This window comes from Marmota monax, unplaced genomic scaffold (assembly GCF_021218885.2).
Source record: "Marmota monax isolate L192 unplaced genomic scaffold, Marmota_monax_Labrador192_F-V1.1 WCK01_AAM20220418_F8-fsc00489, whole genome shotgun sequence".
Taxonomy (NCBI): Eukaryota; Metazoa; Chordata; class Mammalia; order Rodentia; family Sciuridae; genus Marmota; species Marmota monax.
This window is the reverse complement of record NW_026694574.1, coordinates 195,198-218,991: the sequence shown is the minus strand read 5'-3', so window position 1 is coordinate 218,991 and position 23,794 is coordinate 195,198. Positions and strand designations below refer to the sequence as shown.

General features: G+C 33.6%; 1 protein-coding gene across 4 annotated transcripts in view; it reads left to right on the top strand.

Moving 5' to 3' along the window:
* Mettl25 (methyltransferase like 25) overlaps window positions 1–23,794 on the top strand; it is a 192,182-nt gene that overhangs the window by 103,088 nt on the left and 65,300 nt on the right. For 2 of the 4 annotated variants that reach the window (XM_046421330.2, XM_046421329.2), the window contains 3 exons: window positions 499–573; window positions 1,125–1,196; window positions 2,906–3,151. In XM_046421330.2, coding sequence (XP_046277286.1) covers window positions 499–573; window positions 1,125–1,196; window positions 2,906–2,998 — 240 coding nt within the window. In that variant the 3' untranslated portion in view covers window positions 2,999–3,151. Of the gene's footprint in view, window positions 1–498; window positions 574–1,124; window positions 1,203–2,905; window positions 3,152–23,794 lie in introns of those variants that run through there. The other 2 variants (XR_006846514.2, XM_058571807.1) reach the window with 2 other exon arrangements.

Here is a 23,794-nt window from a genome sequence, read left to right as displayed (position 1 = left end):
CATACTATGGGTATATCTTTTAGAAAAAAAAGGGTAAAGTAATGTTTATTGATGAATATGTTAAGAAATGAATATGTTAGAAAGAATTACTTGAAATATGACATTGTGTTGCTGTGTAGTCTTTAAATCTTTCTCTAGGATATAGTTGTAGTGTTTCTAACTTTAATTGTATTCAAAAAATATTCATTGAAACCTTATTTATATTATACTAGCAAGTAAAAGTAAATATTTAATTACTATGTATTGAATTAATATCAAAATAGTAGTGATTTTTTTATGATGCTGAATAACCTTTATCAGTGCAGACTTAAGTGAAAGAATTTAATTACATTAACTTGGTTCAATGTTATAGTGCTTCAGCAGTTACATTGACTTGCTAGAGGGAGCTCTTCAAAACACCTAAGGTTACTTTAAGTTAACATAATATTTATGTTTGATAAAGAAAAATTTTAACTGTGTTTGACTATTAATAAATTTATTATCATTTTTATCTTAAAGTTGCCAGAAAAAATTATAATGGACTACTATGAGAAGTATAAACCTAGAATGAATGAGCTGGAAGCATTCAATATGGTAAATATCTTATATTTAAACATATTAAATTGGATACGTTGCTAGACTTTGAATACCATTCTATTAAATTTTATTATGGAGCCAACCAATCTATGTTGTTTTTCTCATTCTGTAGAAAAACTGTTTTGGATCATTTCCTACTTCAGAACTATATTAGGTGTCAGTAATGTAATAAAGAGAGCACATGGTAGATTCCTCTTAAAGTGTATTATAAATGCATGGAAAGACGTTTTAGAGTCCTTTGAAGACATATTGGTCTCGATGCAGTTATTTCACAAGCATTCTTTTTAATGAATTTCATTCTTAGGACCCCTTTAAAAGTTTTCTCATATGATTGCTTGTTGGATTCTACCTCAAAGTCATTTGAAGGGCATTCTTTTCCATTATTAAAGAAAAACCTTTGATCTCTGCAGTATTTATTTTCTGAAGATGCACAATAAGTATTCGGAATTGGCCTATGTAAACTCTAGATGCTTTTTCTTAAACATAAATGTTAAGGAAATAGGATTTTTTTTTTAAGTACCACTTTCTTTTCTTATGCCTTCTTTTAGTTGAAAGTATTTCTGGCTCCTTGTATAGAAACATTGATTCTTCTGGATCGACTTTGCTACCTTAAGGAGCAGGTAAATTACATTACTTTTTAAATTATTAACAAATCTTTATTAAATGTAGTAATGCGAGTCCAGTAATAGTGAGGATAGTTATTTTACATAAAGCTAGTAAGGTAATTTTTTTCATTATATTTTTATAATTAAGATACTTATACCATCTTCTTGTCAGTTTATAAACATATGTACAACAGATGTCTTCACAAAAACTACTCTAATAAAGTATACATTCTTTTAATTGTATGGTAATTACGATACATAGGCGGTGAACACATGCTGTCATATATGACAGATTGTTTAGCCAAAATTAATAAAGGCCAGACATAAAAAATTTTGTGTACACATTTGATTTTGTAAGACTTTGCCTTTTAATTAATTCACTTTGGGATTTTTGAACATATCATGTGTTCTGCAGTATAGAAAATTCATTAATGAAGATTATTTATTTATTTTTTCCATAATCTTATTTCATCTATGTCGAATGACAAAATATTGTCTTTTAAGTTATCTTTAGGGAAAATATATTTTTCAGATCCCACCGAGTGCTTTGTTTAAATTATTGTGAACTATTTAAATTAAACTCATTCCAAGATTAGGCCTAATGCTTTCACTGTAAACCCTTTATTTTAAAACAATTTTTTTCTTCCTGCTGGAACAAATGGATTTTAATAAATGGGTCTTTACTCTAATTTATATTTTTATGCAAGAAGAACAGTTTTTAAGTATTTAAATAGTGATGTGCTTTCCTAAGTGGCCAGCTAACTTCAAATCACTGAAAAGCCTTGATTTGCAAGTTGTAGGTGACAGAACAATTAGTCCCTGCCAAAACAGGTACTAATTTCCTTTCAAAACAATTTCCATTGAACTAAGTACAATAGTTAGTCAAAACAATATGTACTGAGATTAGTTGAGATCAATAATAGCATAAATAATTTATGTTTACTATTTTAAATATTCTAAAAGTAATACATATTTATGTTACAAATCTAAAATGTATAAAAATATTTTTAAAAAAGTAAATTAAAAGTAATAATCCTACCTTTGAGCATTAACTATTAAGTATTTGGTATATTTCTATTTATGCTTATACTCAAATATATGAAATTTGTAGGTATATGTGTGTGCACATTATTTATACTTTAATTAAAATTGTAAAAAAAATACAAATGCAGTTTGTATGCAATTTGTTTCTTTTATGTAAAATTTTCCCACCTCATGGGCCATCTTGCACAGAGTGAATGTTTCATCATAAAATTATTTATTTACTATACATTTGATTAGGGCATTTTTTCATAGTCACAGCAATTAGGCCTTGTAATTCAGTATCTGTGTGTTACTTTATTTTGTCAGCATAATTCCTTGAAGGTGAAACTATAGATGTTAATTTTATTCAACAACGAATAGTGTTCTTTTATAGTTTGTTTTTTACGTGGGTTTTATTTTTTGGTTTTTTGTTTGTTTGGTTTTGGTACCAGAGATTGAACCCAGGGGCACTTAACCGTTGAGCTTTATCCCCAGCCCTTGTTGTTATTTGAGACTGGGTCTCGCTAAGTTGCTGAGGCTGGCTTTGAATTCTTGATCCTTCTGCCTCAGCTTCCTGAGAGGCTGGGATTACAGGAGTATGCCACCATGCCCAGCCATAATATTACAGTATGTAGTCTCTGTCACCTCTCCTTTTCTGTTCAAAAAATGGTTGTATATCTAAATCACTTATCAATTTGCAGGAAGATATTGCATGGTCTGCACTTGTGAAGTTGTTTGATCCTGTGAAATCTCCCAGATGTTATGCTGTTATTGCTCTGAAGAAGCAGCAATGATTTCAAATGAAGCAAGTTATTAGTTATACATGTTTGCAGAACTTGTTGATAACCTTGCTTTTCTAAACATTTATGTGTTATTATGTAAATATTTTAAAATAATTGCTATATTTTTACATAAACAATAAAATAAATAATGGCTAACAACAGAAAGTCATAATCTATTTTTCTATGAGAAAGCATATATAAATAAGAACTTGTGAAAATATTGTGAAAGAATCAATCTGATTCCTAAACTAGTATATCAATAGAACAGTGTGATTGAATGTTTGTTCCTGCTCAATGTTTGAGACCCTCCATATATACTATTATATTTTGACTGATATTTACTTAAAAAAAAGATGAAAGGTACTGGTTCAGATATAGTCAAATGTTGGGAATCATTTGCATTGTCCTCCACATTTTGGAAGGATTTTTCACATTACCGTAAAAGAAAAATCCATATTTCAAGAGAAGAAATACTCACAAACCATTCCATTTATAAAAAGTGCCTAGCATAAAGCACATTTTACACTCCATTTTAATCTGTTGCATAAGGTAATATTATGCTCCCTTAAAAGAGTGTGCATCTTGTGAGAATCACGTTAAGTACTCTTGAGGCTCTTTATCTTATTAAAATTAAGAATGGGTTGACATTTAAGGGAATTACCTTGTACGCTATAAAAAGCCAGTCTCAGTAAAGCAAGATTGAATGGAAGGCCAGCACCCTGCCCAGTATGGAACAATTTCCTTTCATTAGCAGAAAACTTGATCTAACAAAGGATATGGACAACTGAGACTCTTGATGCTCAGCTAGAGAGCATCTCGAATTCTTTAGAGTAGAAAAAGGAATTCTTAAATTTTGGAGTCTCTTCTCTGGATGAGAAGGATTATCGTTTTGCTTTGGATGGTAATATTATTGAGTTTGCAGCCAATATAAATATAAGTGATAAGGTATTGTGTACATCTACTATACTGGGGAAAAAAAGCCATTGTTTGGCATTTTATGTTCTGCAAAACATTTTGCCAATCTTATTCCATCTCTGCATATATAAATACACACACACACATACATACTCCACCCAAACCTACCCCTGCTGAAGAATCTTAAAGCAAATTCTAGACTGTTTGTTATTGTTATAAATACACTAGTATATATTTCTAGCAGCTAAGGATGTTTTTTCTGTAGTAATATCTGGTCAATCACATACCTGTGACTGGCTCAAGAAGTCTTTTTAAACATAATTCAGGTTATTGTTAGATGTTTGTTTTGGTCTTTTGGCAAAAATACTTCACAGATAATATATACTTTATATTATGTCACACCAGGAGGCACAGCATGTTTGACCCACCTTAAGTGATACCAAGGTGGATTGGCAGATTTCAGTTGTTGTGAGCCTGATTTATCTAGTATAAAGTTCCCTGTCTCCTCTTAATTCTTTTAGCAGCTAGTTGAAAACAGGAATGAAGGAGGGAGGATGGTAGGGAGAAAGAAAGAAAGGAAACATGGAAGGAAGGAAGTGACCACACACTATAAGTTCAGTTATCTATCATGCCAATTGGCTGAGAATCTTCTCCAGTTTCTATTTAACTACATATTTCACTATTCTGAGATAAATTGCTTGTTTGTTGCAGTGTACTGTTCTTTTATTTTCCTATACTGTTTTCTGTGTGAATAGCTGGCTATCCTAGAAGGAGCAGAAAACCTTTCTAGCCTATTTTCTTCCCTTTCATAATTTTATGTAAAATTTTACAATCTTTTCCTGATACTCAAATATTGATATAGCATCCATTTCTCTTAATAATAAAGACAAGGGCTTCTTGTTTAGTGTTTAGAAAACAGTGTTTAGAAAAGTAAGTTAAAGCTGTTTCATCAGCAAGGGAACTTTGTAGAAACTTCTCTATAAGTTAAAACATGGTCAGATGCTGGGCATGGTGGTACCCACCTGTAATCCCAGATACTTGGGAGGTTGAGGCAGGTAGATCGTAAGGATATCTTGTCTGTAGATAAATAAACAAGAGGAAGAGGAACTCATTAATATTACATGTTGAGTGTTCCTTATCGGAAATACTTAAGACAGGACATGATTTAAATTTTGGATGTTTAAGCTAGGGTTATGGCTCAGTGGTAGAATGCTTGCCTAGCATGTGTGAGGCCTTGGGTTCGATCCTCAGCACCACATAAAAATAAATTAATAAAAAAAAAAGATGTTGTGTCCAACTAGATAGATATATAGATAGATAAATAGATATAGATATAGATAGATAGATAGATATATAAATAAATTTTTGATGTTTTTCAGATTTTGGAATATTTGCATATACATAATGAGATATCTTAGAGAAGGGAACCAGGTCTAAACAGAAAGTCCGTTTATGGTGTATACATACCTTATTCACATTGCCTGAAGGTAACTTTTTCAATATTTTTAATAATAGGAAACAAAGTTACGTAGTCTGGAATTTTCCATGTCTGGCATCATATTGGTGCACAAAACATTTTGGTGTTTTGAAGCATTTCAGTTTTCAAATTTTAAATTAGGGATGCTTATGGAGTATCTGAATTTAGATTCATGCGGCCTAGAATATTTTGTATCATTAGATAAGTCACTTAACTCTTCAGGGTGCCTCAGTTTTCTCCTCTGTAAAAAAAAAAAAAAAAGGAATTTAGTCATAATTTTGGTTATATGATTTGTATGTTTTTGTTTCCTCCAAAATTCATGTATTGGAAATTTAATCCCCAGTGGAATGGCATTGGGAAGTAGAACCTTTTGAAAGAGGTTTAGCTCATGAGGGCCCCATGTCATATATGGGTTAGTGCTGCAATAAAGACTGGTCGCAGTAGGTTCACTCTTTCACCCGTCTAATTTTCACCATGGGAAGACACAATAAGAAGGCTCATACCAGATTCCATCACATTGATCTTGGACTTCCCAGCCTCCAGAGCTGTGAGAGAATACATTTATATTCTATATAAATTATCCAGTTTCTGGTATCATGTTATAGCAGCTCAAAACAAACTAAAAACAGGTATAGAGAACACTGCCTTAACAGTCTTGACAGTGTTTCTGAAGGGGGAAAATCGGGAGGAATTTATAGGAGTTGGATGTCTGGGCTCGAATGTAGAGAACAGACTAAGATTTGAACCGGTTGGTGACATAATTGTCTAGGATTAGTATATATAGCAACACAGGGGTCTTGAGATAAGTTTTGATAAATAAACTGTTGCTTGACTACTGAACTCTTTGCCAAGGTGAGAAAATTGTTTGTCTGAGATAAATTAATATATAGGAATTTCCTGAAACAAACAATGAAGTTATTTATTGGTATACAGTCTTATCTTTCCTAGGCAAATTGTTACCATAACAAACAAATAAATCATGTTGACACAGGGGTTTCAGCTCTAGGACCCGATAGCTCTGTCATGCTGATGCAGATGGTTGCAGTTCTCAATATAAACACTTAATTCTTGGAACATAATGCATAGTATTTAATAGTTGCATTTGTTAAATGACCTATCGAGATAGAAATGGGAACTTAGCCATATTTATAATACTGATTTTGTGGGGGAAAGTGTGTTCTAAATTCTAATCGAACAACTTACAAATGCATTTTCAGTGTACCCAGTTAAAATGAGTGAAATTATTCACATATAAAAGTGCATTTGGTTAGTGGTTGGAGAACATTACCTTACATAAAGTAGTTTTACAGTAATTTCATTTGCTGAGGTCATGTATTGTCTTCAGACTAATATTTATTTCTAGCATAATTTCTGCCTACTTCCTATTTATATCATTTCTGACTTAGTGATTGCTCTGTATCTATAGGTATAAATGCAGAGACTGATAGAAAAAGGTTTTTCCACATTACATGTATCTGAAGATTGTTCTTTGATTTGTGGTTCCAGATAATGCACATAACAATTATTTACTATTACTAATATGCATTATTGCCCCTTTTAACATGCATAGTTATTCCAGAGTCATCTTCATGAGGCATGAAATTCCATCCTTTACTAAATTGTTATGAGCTTAAATTGACTACTCTTTTTTCTTTTAGCTTTCTGCTATTCTGCATTCTTTGAAGTGTCTTTTCAAAACGTAAAACACATTTTGTATCGATTTCTCTAACTTTTTAGTTCATCATTCTAAAGCCACTGAAGAATATTGTTGTCATCAATTCTTTTGTTAATGTGTGTAACTGAAAGACATACATAGTAGATACAGGTGGACAAGCTTCTAATCTAAAACTTACTACTAGTAACCCTGCCTTAATAATTAGTCTCCCAGATGCCTAGAATGGATAGGAACACAGATGAGGCTCCTAGAATGTGTTCAGATGTAACATCTAAAAATGGACTCAACTACATATCTGCCACTCTGAAATCATGGTGGGTTACATCACCCAGAGTAAGGTTAAGCATATTTCTTTACCCAGCCCCTAATACAGTGCCTGCAATGTAAAATACTCACAGTGAGTACTTGCGAAATACATGTATCACCTACCTTAAATTACTTACCAAAATGTCTTATAGAAAGTAGTATTTGATGGATATCACCACTCTAGAAAGCATTGAGTTTTGTTTTTGTTAATGTTGTCCTAAGAAATTTTTATTTATTAAACCATTTGATCTTCTCAACAGTTCATAAAGTAGGTATGTCATTATCCTTATATAGATTAGAAATGGGCAGAAGCAAATCATCTCTGAAAAAAAAATCTCATTTTTCATCAGGCATTATTTCTACAGTTTTGCAAATAAATATCTAACACTCTAGCAAAAATAACCTGACTTATAGAGAGGTTAAGAAATATGAGAAACTGCAGAATAGAGTAGACCTGGGGCTTCCATATATTTCATTTATGAGACATAGTCAAGAAATGAAAGACTAAGAATTTCAGGAAAACTGGAAACTATAAAGAAGTATCAAATGGAAGAGCTAGAAGTTCAAAAATACCATTAATCAAAATTAAGAATTTAGTTCATTAGACAACTGAAAGGAAATTCAGAATTAAATATCCAGAAGGAAGCCCAGAGATAAAAGGATGGGGGGGGGGATCAGAAAACAGTATAAGACACATAGATAATACATTAAGAAAGTCTAACATACATATATTTGGGATCTTAGAAGGCAAGAATATAATGAGGCACTAATATTCAAAGAAATAATGACTAAGTATATATATATTTTTTTAACTGAGAACCATAGATTCAAGAAAGAAAATTTTTTAAAAGACAAAATATATCTAGGCATATTAATATTGGTGGAACCAGAGACAACATGAAAGTCTTAAAAATTTGGCCAAAAATAAATTTTTAAAAAAAATCTATGAAAACAAAAATACCATTACACTGAAAATGGACAGAAATAATGGAATGGAATACAATTGAAAAATACCTCCTAGGTGCTAGGGTAAAAAGAAGAAAACATTTCTGTTCCTAGTGAAAATAACTCTGAAGAATTAAAACACTAATCTAGAACAATTATAAAGAATATAGCCCCAAAATAATAGAAGGAAGCAAATGAAATGATGAAATATTATCAACAAAGTCACCCCTAAAACAAGAAGAACAGCACTGGGCAAAGATTTTTTGGCAGGATTTTCATCTACAAAAACAGTGTGAATCATTGCATATGGGTCTGTACTGCTGACAGCCCAATCTTGCAGAATTCTATGGAAGAAACAGAGTGCTAGCCATCAGGAGCAATCTGTTTACTTGGCTGGAACTGTAACCTGTCCCCATATGGGGGTATAGATTGACTTTATTGTAATAACTCTCAAAATTTGGAGAAACATCTGATGTTTGAGTCTACATGTGAGGTAGAGGCTAGGAGGAGAGCAATCCAAATGAGTTCTACTCATAATCCAGCTATTCCTAGACACCAGAAAGGACTCCCACATTCTATGTAACATGAGGCATGGAGCCCAGTATGGGAACCTACTTATCTTGATATCATGAGATACTGATTCTCAATCTCTTCCTCCCCAAATAAAGATAATGAAAAAAGAGGAAAGGAAACATAGGTCACAGCACATAAAGAGAACTAATATGATGGCAGATGAAAGTTCAGATATATCAGCAATCCCATTACATGTAAATTAAATCCTTTAAAGGAAAAACAAAGACATTGGAAAAGTAAAGTCTAATAGTATATATTTAAAAGAGACATCTGAAACAGGATACAAAAACGTTCAAAACTAATAGGAAGGCCGGGTGTGATGGCACATACCTGTAATCCCAGCAGCTGGGGAGGCTGAGGCAGGAGGATCATGAGTTCAAAGCCAGCCTGAGCAATGTAGTGAGGCCCTGTCTCTAAATAAAATATAAAATGGGCTGAGGCTAAACTTAATGGTTAAGCCCCTCTGGTTTCAATCCCTAGTACCTAAATAAATAAATAAAATAAAAAGTTAATAGGAAGAAAAAGGCATATCTGCAAATACTCATCAAAAGCTACATTGATATCAAAGTGACTTTAATATTTTAATTAACATTGGGCAAAAAGTATCTTTAAAGACAGAGATCCTTCAGAATTTAAGAAAAAAGTTTCAAATTTGCTAGGAAAAGATATAATAATTTTAAAGTCATATCCTGTTGGTAATATAACCTCAAAATACATTAAATATTTTGAGAAATAAAATTAACTACAAAGAGAAAAAGGTAAATCTACAATCATGCTGGGAGTATTTTTGTGCTCCCATTCATTGGATGGAAAACAAACAGAATCATAACAATACAAGATTCAAACAATACAACAAAGTACAACTTACCTAACAGACAAATATATTATATCCAAATACAGTGTATGGAATGCAAGTGGAACTTTTAAACTTTTTTGAATATGTGCTGGGTTTTAAAGTAAATTTCAAAAGCTTGGAATGACATAGGATGTAGTCTCAGACCAAATGTGGGTTAAAAAAATTTTTTTTAAAAGATAAGTAGAAAATCTCCTTATGCTTTAATTTTTACAATTATATAGTAAATATCTATTAGGTCAAATAAATCAGAATAGAGATCAGAAAATGAAATAAAAGTAATGAAATTGAATTATGAAAAGGTTACACATTAAACCTGTGGGATAAAGTGAAACCATACTATATGGAAAGCATTATCTTTGAACATATATATATTAGAAAAGAAAAATTCTGGGCTGTGCTATGGCTCAGTGGTAAAATACTTGCCTAGCATGTGTGAGGCACTTGGTTCAATCCTCAGCACCACAAAAAATAAATAAATAAATAAATAGTCTCCATCTACAACTAAAAAAATAATAATCATGAAAAATTCTGAAAATCAAAGAATTAGTAGTCAATGAAAGAAAAAAACAGAGGTGATTAATATAGCCAAAAGTTGCTTCTTAGATAACTATAAACTCTGGCAAGACTATTCATTTTTAAAAAAAAAAAAGAACATTCAAATAACCAGTATCAGGAATAGAAAAGGGAAAATAGGAAATTTCTTTAGAAACTAGAAAAATAATAAAAAATATTATGAACAATTTTTGTCAATAAATTTTTTTAATTATATAAAATGGAAATTTTACTCAGAGAAACACAATATGCCAGATTACCTCAAGAAGAAAAGTAAATTATTCATAATTATATAGCAATTTAATTGCACCTGTAATTAATCTTTTGTGGTTATCTACCTCTCAATAAAAGTACTTTGTAGATGTTGCATATATTTTGATCAATCACTATTTGTTAGTTAAGTACTATGTGACTAAGATACATACTAGTAGACTCTAAAAGTTGGGGTAAAAGTTTTAAAAACTGATAGTTCCTAATCTTAAGGAGTTATAAATCTAGTCATTGAAACATATATAATAGGTACATTTAAGAATTAAGGTAATGCCTTAGTCATTTGATAATGAATTTGGGGAGTAGAAAAAGAAAGTTGCTACATAAACACACATCTGTTACCAAGAACCATGTTCTAGAATGTTTTACTTCTATCCCATTCTCCCTGTTAATTATATTTTCCTTTAAGTTGTTTTTAAGTGTGCTCCATAGAATAGCTTGTTTTCATAGAGTAGGATTGCTTAAGAAATAATCTGCAGATTGAAATATGTACTCTGGTTAGCCTGTGACTAAAGAAACTCCAAGCCCCCCAACCTCCCCAGATGATTTGTACTTGGCCAGTGATGCTACTGTCTGCATGTATGGGAATTTATTAGTTGATGTATTATCTCAGTGGTTGCCTCATTAAGTTTGCAGATGTTCTGTCAATAGAAGACCTTTTTTAAAAATGGTACTGTTTTTACTAGAATTTTCCAATTCACAATCCAGCATAAGATAGTTAACACATTTCAGCATAGAACAAAATAGCATGTATTTAAATCTCATGAGAGGAAACGCCTTTAACTTGTACTGAGTTAGGTGTGATTGAACATGCTACATTTTAGAAATGGAGAGAAAGTATGCAGATTCCAACTGAAAATTCACCATGTTGTTTTCCATTCAATCAGCATGGGATTTTGTGTGCCTCAGCTAATCATACTGAACTAAATGCACAGATATTCTGAATTAGCTGCCCTCGCAGAAAAAAGTCAGAGACTTCTAATATTGCTGTAACTCTTTAAAAAAAAAGACGTGGTCTGAATGGTGGTTTTTCATCTAGCAAAGTATACTCAAATAATGTATTTCAAGGAAAGATAAAACAATTCGCAATCCATTTGATTATAACAACAGATTTTTTGTGTGTGTTCTGGTAGCTTCAGCATATTTTAAATTTTCATAGAAAAAAATTAGTAGACAGTATACTTCTGTGCAGGTAAATCTTCTGTGAGAATAATTAAATAAAAAGTTCATGTGAGAGATTTTAAATCATAAAAAAAATTTAGTGCTCTAATTTCCATTTAAACTAACTAAAAAGGACAAAACTAAAAATAAAATTAAAGACAAAGAGGATTCCCTTGTAGTATATAGGATGTTAAACATTTTTTCTACATAAGCAAAAATGCCTTTGAAGTGTATATTTACATTCACATTACCAGCTTATAATAGGTTTAAAAAGTTCAGGAAGCCATTTCTTAACAGCCAGTTATACTATACTAAAGAATGAGTGCTAAAGATTTTGAAGGTTAACATTCTGAGTGTGAGAACTGAAAGCATTTGCAAGATAAATTATTTCTTAGCTAATTTTTATCTAATATCAAACGCTGTTTGTCATGCAGATTAGCAGTCTTTAAAATTCTTTAAAAATATGTTTTATATTTGGGCTGGGGATGTAGCTCAGCAGCAGAGCATTGGCTTACCATATGTGAGACCCTAACTGGGAAGAAATAAAAGTTTCATTTCTTAGGTCTTCAGAACAGCTTTGATATCCATATTATGGTAACTTTTTTATTCTGATATATTCATTGTAAATACTAAAACTGTTGTGATTAACAGCATAGCTTCTGCCTTTAGAATTACAAAACAAGGATAAATCATTCTCTTTTTATTATGAAAATTAAAACTAATTCTCATGGAACTTTTTTTAGTTAAATAAATGAGGCAATGTTTTTTAAGTTTAAAAATCATATTAGCTAGCCTACTGGAATTACATTATATACATATATTTAACGTATGCCCTGATTTTTAGATCCCAATTTCTCTATAAGATGTTAATGCATAAGAGGGAGAAGATAATTGTTTGTTGGATCTAAAGTAGAAGTGCCATCTTGGAAAGACGAAACAGGAGAGCAAATCTCTAGAACTTTTGAAAGAAGAAGTACTGGTTGTATGTGTTTCTGATCAATGAAGATGTATTCGAATCCAACAAAAGTTTATTGAATATCTTCTATGAGCTGGGCACTCTGTTAGAGACTTTCACACTTATCTCAGTCATCAGAACAATAAATAATAATATGCACTAGAGATATGGATCATTTATATATAAATAGTAATAGATATACAGGGAAAAAGCAATAATACTTTAACCTCATCCGTTCCCTATTAACTCTAGGAATTTAATTATCTTGGAAGCATAATTATTTGAATGCCCTATATCTGTATATAGACTTCTCTTTTATTATTTCCTTTTATCTAGCTCTGTGATATCCAAACCTAGGTAGGACAAAGAACTAAGGTATGCTACTTTTTCAGAAAAAAAAGTGTAAATGTATTTTTCATACAAACATGTTCTTATAATAAATATATTTTAAAAAATATTTTGGTACCATTCACAGGCCAAGAAAAATTGATTCAGTGAAAAGAATCCCATTGATTCCAAGTAATGTATATTGTTTTTACTACCTTGGGTAATGTCTTTCAGACCTCACTTTTGTTGTCCCATAAGTCTATGATAAGTTATAATTAGAACTTTGCAATATAAAATGTTAGCCTGAGGCTACTTTTGAAAGGATTGAATATTATGACAGTGTTAATTATAACTTACTTATGAAGATCTATAGAAAACAAGAATCTTCCTGTGTAGGTGTTGACTTTATTTTTTAATAAAGTATAAAATAATTACTAAAAATGAAACTAAAGGTAATTTTTAATTATTAAATACTTAAATACTTTAGCATTTTACAAATCTTATATCCAAGGGCAACCAAAAAAAAAAAAAATCCGAGGGGGTTCTATAAGGAGATATTGAAATGGAAATTCCAAAGCAAATTTTCAAAAGCAGTCAACTAAACAGATGTCCACATCTGTTAAATTGTGTTAACATCACAATGTTAAGGCAGTAATATTCCAAAAAGCTGGTGGACAAATATTAATATCTGAAACTTACACATTAGAATTACAATATTGATCTTGCTAGACGCTGAAGTGTCAAAAACTGTAAGAACTTTTTCTGATATACAGTAAAAGTTCTTTTTACATTAGAATCCACTACAATGATATGCTTCCTTGTCCAAAGTTTGTTTCCATTCATGGAAATAATATGTGAAACAGAGATTATATTGAGAACTCTACTTATCTCTGTTTGTTCATGTAAAGTTAGCGTAGAGTCTTAACACTCAAAAATGTAGTCCAGGGATGAACAGCATCAGTATCACCTGGGAACTTGTTTAAAATGCAGAATTTCAGTCCTCACTTCAGACTTACCCAGTCAGAATCAATACTTTAAGTGGTTCCTTAGATAGCTTTATGCTCAACAACCCAAAGGGCCTTATCAAGCTTCATAGAGTCTACCACATTGCAAACTTGGGGCATATACCAAACTCTAGGGTACTCACTATAAGGACCCACATCTTTGCCCATGGTCAAGAAATCTGTATCAAAGATTGGACCACCCTGTTTGTGGTCACTGTCAAAGAACAAATACAAAGGTGATCAGAATTTCCCAAATACAGTCTATCTTTATTCTTTAATCGGTACTGCTTCAAGAAAATTTGTTAATGTATTTTGGTCTAGGAAGTGTGCTTTTGCACAAAATTGACTTTGGCTCTGTCTTTTAATTGTAATGTAAAAGATTTAATTTGGAAGGAAAACTTAAGAATATAAAAAGTTCTGCATTCTCTATATATCTGCAAAAAAATCCAACTTGTAAATTCTGTGTATTGCAGTTTAGAACATATAACTCTTCAAAAGCTCTTCCTATCTTTTGGTGCTCTCTGCACACTACATGCTGTGTTTTTCCTGTTCATCTCTGATTATGATTATCTTTTTACTCCTACCTTCATATTCATAAAGGTAGCATTGAAATTTTCACAAAATTTATTAAGAAAATCAAAATACAAAGCTCAAATTAACTTAACATACAAAGTGTCATTATTGCAAATCCATGAAAAATGAGCAAGAAAATTGACTCTTGCATAATGTGGTCATACCATTTAAATCTGTTTACTTCCCTTTTTTGTCAGAGGAAAAAGAATCAAAGAAAATATATTTATTCAGATTCTCACCACTGACCAGAGATTTTCATTTCATCTGAAGGCATACATTGTTTATATTTTTGTGATTTTGTATTGCCTTTATGATGGTCATTTTAAGACTTCAAATGAGTTCTTCCTAATGTAAGATAAACATTTGCCCATTAGTTTATTGTTAGCCTTTTACTTTGTTTTAATTTCTTGCTATTAACCTAAGATTGCTATGAGTGCCTTTAGCCTAAAGAACTATTTCTTTTTTCCAGTTATTTCCTGTCCAGAGGATATATTACCAGATGTAGGATTGATACAGGCATTGTATGCATTCTTATTTGAGAGCTGTTTTTTTCTAAGCTTTTTAAAAATTTCCATGGCCAAATTTCCATTTTTAAACATGTGTATGGGACGTTGAATTTAGTTGCTCTGCATGTAAAACCCACCATCTTGGGAAATCATTGGTAATTAAATACAGGATCTGTAGATAACTTCATGACAATGAATTGCAAACCTTGAATATTTCCCTGCCTAGTTAGACATTTCTACATAAAATACCAGATAACATAGATAAGCAAACTACTAATGATCTGACAAACCAATTTAGATAACTAAAGTCTTCTGTATAAATTTGTCAAATATATCCCATAAAAATGCCCAAATGAGTACCTGGCACAGTGATACACACCTGTAGTTACAGCTACTAGGAGGTTTAGGCAGGAAGATCACTGAACCTAGCAGTTAGAGACAAACCTGAGCAACATATTGAGTTCCCATCTCAAGGGGAAAAAAAAAGAAAAGGCACAAATGACCAGTTGCCAAATGAATACATAGCACTTTCTATGTGCCCCATGTAAAGGAAAACCTGTGACTTCATATGTGTTATATACTGTTTTTTTCTGCCCCAAGGAAACCAAGTCTAATCTAGGAAATGCAAAAATGCATACAGCCTAGGTAAAATTATGAACAGACACAGAAGCCCAACTTAAATATTTCATAATCAAAACATTTTACTTTACCACCTGTATTAGTTAATAGATGTCAAAATAGACAGCTTGACAGCAATAGAAGAATGAGGTCACTTCACTTATAGATTTCATGAAGCCCCTCAGAATTTCCATTTTTAGTGGCCTCTTACTTTCAGTCCAAAGGTGTTATATAAGCCCCTTCCTGGCACACAGGAGTACACCATCAATTTTTTTGATGGTTTAGAAAGTTTACTGTTCTAATTGATGTTTCCCATCTCAGTCGTGGTAGAAGGTTCCCATATGTTAACATAATTCCAGGTTCACTCTTCCCAAGTGTGCTGGCATCTGAGCAGTTCTCATTGAAGGAATCTTCTTGAGGGACCAGATCTGTTTTTAAAATTTTGGAGGTGACTCCAATTGTAGATTTCTCTTAGGCTCAAACCATTCATACACCAGTGTCCTTGGCAACAGTTCAATTTTTAAAAGGTTTTTTAAACTCCAAATGACATGATGAATTATAAGAATAATGCCAACTGAATATTTATTGGGTGCTTACTCTGTGCTAGGTGCTTGTTCTAAGCACTTTATGTTTTTTAACTTATTTAATCCTTACAACAATCCTAAGTAGAAGGAACTGTATTGCTTCTGTTATTGTACTGAAGAGGAAATAGAGATACAAAGAGGTCAAGCAATTTGCTCCAACTAGGAGTAATATGGAAACTCTTAAGTGGTAAAATTAGGAGTTTTTAAAATCAGAGGAGTCAGGCATTCTGCCTTAAAAGTCTAACAACCAATACAGGCCCTTAATTATTTGAGGGTCTTCTGTAATGTTCTCCTTCCATTTTTTCAGTTTTCTTTTGAGAAAAAGAAAGAGTTTACTGGACACATAATCCTAGAGACTGTAAGCAGTTGACAATATCTTTATGCTTCTAAATAGGTAGGTCTCATAATCTTTCAACTAGATTTTTTTCCAAGAAAGTAAAATAATATTTTGCTTTGTTTTAGACACTAACCCTAAGAATGTCTCCTTATTAAAATGAGGAAAAGATGTATATAACCAAAATCATATATAATTAATTTTGAATTTTCTCTCCGAAATGATGAGATATTTTCCTTAATTTTATATTATAAAATTAAAGTCACTTTTCCCAAAATAACCTAGCTAACACTTGAAGATGCTACAATTCAAAATAAATAATAATTACCAAGAGTGTTCAGACAGTGTCATTCAATTACATGTCTACAACGAAGCAAACCATTTTCATCCATTCTTCTTATTAACATGAGTGAGTGAGTGCTACTTCTTTTTTTTTTCTTTAGTGAGAGAGAGGGAGAGAGAGAGAATTTTTTTTAATATTTATTTTTTAGTTCTCGGTGGACACAACATCTTTGTTTGTATGTGGTGCTGAGGATCGAACCCGGGCCGCACGCATGCCAGGCGAGCGCGCTACCGCTTGAGCCACATCCCCAGCCCGAGTGCTACTTCTTATCCATAACTACTCTAGGCTCATTTTAATCCTCTTGCTTCCTATACTTAAAAAAGAAAAATTAAGGAGTTGTTGAATTTTTCTAGCTTTTGAGAACATCCAGACCACACCAGGACCTCCTGGTTTTGAGTCCTTCCTATAAGCATGCATTTCAAATCCAAAGCAAAGAAAACAATCAAGAATATGGACAGAGAACCTATAGAATGGGAGAAAATCTTTACCACCTTGACCTCAGAGCACTAATCTCCAGGATATACCAAGAACACCAAAAACTTAGTACCAAAAAAACAAATAACCTAATCAATAAATAGGCAAAGCAACTGAACAGGCACTTCACAGAAGAAGAAATACAAATGGTAAAAAATTATATGAAGAAAATATTCAACATTTCTACCAATTAGAGAAATGCAAATTAAAATTGCGCTTGAGATTCCATCTCACTCCAGTCAGAATGCCAGTTACAAAGAATACAAGTAACAACGAATGTTGGCAAAGATGTAGGGGAAAAGGTACACTCATACATTGCTGGTGGGACTGCAAATTGGTGCAACCACTATGAGAAGTAGTATGGAGATTCCTCAAAAAGCTTGAAATGGAACCACCATTTGATCCAGTTATCCCACTCCTTGGTCAATAACCAAAGGACTTAAAAACAGCATACTACAGTGACCGAGCCACATCAGTGTTTATAGCAGCTCAATCACAATAGAACAGCTATGTAACCAACCTAGGTGTCCTTCAACAGATGAATGGATAAAGAAAGTGTGGTATACATACACAGTGGAATATTACTCAGCCATAAAGAATGAGATTATGGTGTTTGCTGTAAATGGATGGAACTGGAGACTGTCATGCTAAACAAAATAAACCAGTCCCAAAAAACCAAAGGCCAAATGTTCTCTCTGATATGTGGATGCTAACACACAACAAGAGAGTGTGAGGAGAGGAAGAATAGAAGGTCACTGGATTAGACAAAGGGGAATGAAGGGAAGGGAGGGGGAGAGGAATAGAAAAGACAGTAGAATTAACTGGACATCACTTTCCTATCCTTGTATTTGAATACACAACCAGGGTAACTGCATCATGTACAACCACAAGAATAGGATCTTAATTAAAGTTTACTCTATTATGTATAATATACCAAAATACACTCTACTGTCATGTACATCTTTTTAAAATATTTTTTAGTTGTAGTTGGACACAATTCCTTTATTTTATTTATTTTTTTAATGTAGTGCTGAGAATCGAACCCAACACCTTGCATGTGCCAGGCAAGCACTCTACCACAACCCCAGCCCTGTCATGTATATCATAAAAGAACAAATAAAAATTTTAAAAAATTCTGTAAGAGTCTCCTGCAGACTCCCTTTTACTGGAACAACTGGTGGTTCCTCCGGAGTGCATTCATTATGGCTGCCATACTTAGCAAATAAATCTAACATAGACTATTATTGTGTTCCTAGTAGTCTTAGTTTAATGGACTTTATTCATTCCTCTATTTTTGGACTAGATGAATGGGGACACTAGGGTATGCAAAGAACAATATTTTGGGGAAAAACTGCAAATGCCATTTTAGACATGTTGAATTTAGGATGCTATTGAGACATGCAAATAATGTTAAAGGAGCACTGATCTATATAATTCTATATCACAGAAGGGTGCTTGTTTACAAGTTTAAAAGTTATTATCACATAAATATTGAAGATAAGATGTGGAAACATCACTCAGTATAAAACAGTATAGGGAGAGATAACGAGGAAGTTAGTCCAGAATTTACAATGACTCCAATGTGAAGATTCTGTAGAGAAGGATAAACAACACAGGCTGAAAAAGAACATCCAAAGAGAAAAAGATAAAGACCAAGCACATAACCCCACATCAACCAAGGAGGACACCATTTCAAGGCCTAGAGAGTGACCAGTGGTTGAAAGCATTTGAGAGAAGAGCAAGATGGCAATTTTAAAATTCCTTTTGAACTTCATCATTGATATTTTGTGTGAGCAGTTTTTTTCAAAATTGTGATGGAAACAGAAGCCAGATTAAATGGATGGGTATGAGGTAAGCTAAAGGGTAAGTAGTGCTATAAGTGGTAGGTAAAAGCATGGAATTCTAGAGTTTAAATCATAGTTTTATCCTTTATTAGCTGTTTGACCTTGGTCAAGTTACTTATTTGAACCTCTGTTTCCCCATCCATCAACTGATGGAAATGCAGTAGCTGACCATATAGTATTTTGAGACTTAACAGATCAATTATTAGAAATCCTTGAATATAGAAGTCTTTCAATAATCTGGGTGTGGCGATGCATACTTGTCATCCCAGTGACTTGGAGGCTGAGACAGGCGGATCACAAGTTCAAGGCCAACCTCAGCAATTTAACAAGGCCCCAAGCAACTTTAGCAAGACCCTATCTCAAAATAAAAAATAAAAAGGACTGGGGGTGTGGTGCAGTAGTAAAGTACCCCTAGGTACAATCCTCAGTACCAAAAAAGGAAAAGCAATCTTTCAATACATACTAGAAAAAAATTATCACAAAAAAACTAAAACAGTGTGACATCACCAGAGGCTTGAATATAGACCCATGTGAATATTAAATATGGAAATAAGGCCAGGCTAACAGAATTAACAGGATCCTACACTTGGAGGACTTTGAATACCATGCTTTTGAAGTAGATTTCTTCTCTAACCACAAGGACGATTAAGAAAGAGGTGATGGATATAATTATAATTCTAAAATCAACACGACTAAAATTGAACATTTCTGTCAAGTGTGCCCTTCCTGTAAGACTCCTTTTTAGTGAAGGAAACTTTCAGCTAAAAGCCAAAGATCAGCCTATAATTCTCTCTCCTTCCAATCCATTTAAACTTTAAAAGTCTGTTTTATTCTACCTCCAACAGTTCCCTTGACCACCTCTCCTCTGCAGTCTCACTGTTACTATCTGGTCATACCATCTGAACTTCTCTTTTGGTTTCTTCCTAATCCTGCTTATCACTCTTCTATGGCTCCCGTCATCTACAGGAAAGCACTTTAGCATGTCCATCAAATCCTCTATGATGCTTTCCCTGGCTGCTTCAGCAGCATGATCTCTTTCTACGTACCACCCAACCCCATGTTTCAAATTATCTGGACTTTTTGTGACTCCCACAGCATCTCAAGTCATTGCCTCCGTCTGGACTTTCCTCTCCCTGATCCCTATTTCAAGAAGGCAAACATCCCTATTTCTTTCTGTCAACACTCCTCTGTTTTCCATCCATATTTATGATCCTGTCCCCACATTTAAATCACTTTATTTTTATTATGTCCCAACAATCCTCCAAAGAGATGCCTATGACAGCATCAGTAGTACTTTACTGCACTTAATTTTTGAACCTTAGTATTCAACCTAGAGGAGTATAAAATATGTCCTTTTAACTGTTTATCCTATGCTTCTCAGTGAAGGCATTCAGAACATGCTTTGGAGCAAAGAAAGGAAATGAATATGCTGACCCTCCATGGGGAGGGGGGACTAGCCTATCCTCTGAGAGAAAAGAATAATGCCAGGCAAGTGAAATCAGGAGATTTATAGTTATAGTTTTTAAACACCCCCCCAAAAAAAACGCCCTCCCAATGAGGGCAAGAAAGGTACCATCTTCTTCAGAAGACTATAATACACCTCAGTGGAAGGAAGCAGAAGCCTTTGAAGGTAAGCCACTTGTGTCCCTGAAGTATAACTAAGAGAAGGATACCATTCCTGAACGACAGAGAAATTCCCAGATAGGAAGGCTTTTGTCTACATACGTATCTTCAAAAGAATGCTGGGCAATAGGCATCTGGAATTTGCTCCATTAGATACTGGTAAGCAAAATGAAAATGGAGTCCTTCCCAGAGGTATGGTTCCAAATACCCTGGCAGAAAGGAGGCAGAAAAGGCTGTCACAGCTGATAACAGTGCTAAAGAGTCTGTTAGTGTCTAATTAACTGAGGGAACCCTGCTGCTGCCAGGCTTTAAAGACAGTTTAAATTGGAATGTCTCTTAGGATGTAATGAATAGCTTATTTAATCAAGGGCCAGAGAGGACCTCAACTGCTCTAGCCAGGTTGGGTCACATGAACTGAGGTACTGAAGAGAAACGGGGTCTGTGAGTCAGAATCTGGTTGTGTCTACCACTTGTACCACTTATTTAAGTGCACAGTCATGTTCCACCCTCCAGTGCAGCAGTGAAAGGAACTGGCTAAAGCCAAGGAGGCACAGTGAGAGCACAAGCTGAGCAAGGGCCTAGGACAGAGGAAGGCCCTTGCCAGGAGGGCCTCTTCAGCCAAGGACTCTGCACCTCCTCACAGTTTCTGGAGGAAATGGGCCAAGAAAGAACTTTTTCCTGCCAGAATAAAATGGTAAACACAAACTGAATATTCTAGTCAAGAGTGGAATCCTGTTTGGGCTTCTGTATTTTGAGGAGGATTTCTTCCTTGGCACATAATGGAGGAGTTGGGAAAGGCAAGGAATAATTCCTCCTTTGGCCATTTTGTGATCCTAGGATTTTACCAGTTATTTATCCGATGCTGACACTTGTCCCCTCTGTAGAAAGCAGTCCCTTCTGTTGTTCCTTAATGTCTTCTTACTTTTTAAGTTAATGCAGATTAACTACTGTACAAAAATATTTTCTGATATTACACACACACTTCTACCACCACACAAGAGAAGGCTAAGAACATCGTTTATGTCATTCCCTGCCATATCATGTGGAATATCCCCCAAAGGCCTGTTTGTGTTAAAGGCTTGATCCCCAGGAAAGGGGATCAAGGGCTGCTGTGGGGAGGTGATGGAACCTGTAGAGGTGAGAGATAGTAGGAGGTCTTTAGGTGATTGGGGTCAGGCCTCTGAAAGGGATAGTGTGGTACCTTGAACCCCTCCTCGCTCTTTTGGCTTATTGGCCATGAATTGGTGCTTTTGTTCTACCATGTGCTCCCACCATGATGGGCTGCCTCACCTCAGGCCCAAAGCAACAGGGCCAACCAGTTATGGACTGGAACCTCCAAAAGCAGTGAGCCAAAATAAACATTTTCTGTTTCTAAGTTCATTATCCCAGGTATATTAAGTGTGTTGTACTGATGGAAAGATAACACACTCCCATATGTGCTCACATGTCCAATTAACAAAAGTAAAAGCTGGTAAGGTTGAAATATTCTAAACTGAACTACTAAAGGTATTTTAATATACTCCTCAGGGTAGGGGATAATCTAAGCAGTAGGTTTGAGAAATGGGAATATAGAAGGCATAGATAAACTGTTTCTGTGTCATAGGCCCTTTTGATGCTATGGAAATGTCTTTGGATCTCTTCTCAAACATTATAAATAAAGAATAAACTATGTAATATGAAAAGCTTTATGCTTCTAGAAGAAAATGTAGGAGAAAATTGTTGTGACCTTTGATTAAGAAAAGGTTTCCGGGCCAGGTTATAGCTCAGTGATAGAGCACTTACCTAGCATACATGAAGCCCTGGGATCAATCCCCAGCACCAATTAATAAATAAAATTTTTTAAAAAAAGGTTTCTTAGGACACAAAAAGCATAGATCATGAGCAAAAAATGTGACCCATTGGGCCTCATCAAAATATAAAATGGTTTTTCTTCAAAAGACACTGATAAGAAAAGGGAAAAAACAGGCCACAGGATGATTTCTTAAAAATCTGCAAAGCACATGCCTGATATACAGAATACATAAATAATAAGACAGACAACTCAGTAAATAGAGGACAAAAAGGATTGGCTGAGCATTTCATCGAAGATAACAGGAAGTGGCCAAAAAACACATGGTGTCATCAAGTAAATGAGTTGAAAGTACAAGAACATCTTACCACAAACCCAATAGAATAGCTAAAATTAAAAAACAGATAATGCAAACTGTTGGAAACAATGTAGAATAAAGCTCAGCACTAAAATGTTGCTAATGGAATACGAAAGAGTTATTTGAGAGAACAATCTGACAGACTTTTATAAAATTAAACATATACTTACTGTATTACCAAAATTTCCATTCAAAGGTATTTACCCATAAATACAGAAATAAAAACATATATCCCCACAATAAATGTTAATAGCTGCTATATTCATCGTAGCCAAAAGTCCATCAACAGGAGCATAGAAAATTTTGTGGTGTATTTGAATGGTGGAATGTTGAGCAACAAAAAGGGAAAAGCAATGACATGGATGAATTTCAAAGCATTATACTAAGTGGCTAAGTAAAAGAAGCCAGGCACAATAGACTGCATGCTGTAGCTTCTATTTATATGACATCTAGGAAAGTCAAAACTGTAGAAACAAAAACCAGGTCACTGGTTGTCTGTGGGCTGTGGGTAAAAAAGGTATTGTCTTTAAAGAGGCATGAGGGAACTTTCTGAAGACCCGAAAATATCCTATATCTGAATTTTGGAGGTGGATACCCATCTCATGTACTTGTTAAAACTCATTGAACTGTACACTTAAGAAGGTTGACTATTATTGATAAATTACAATAAAGCCTAGCTTTTAAAAAAAAAAAAGCTAAAGTTTTATCATAGAGAAATTATGATATTTTGTTACTAGCTTGTCCTA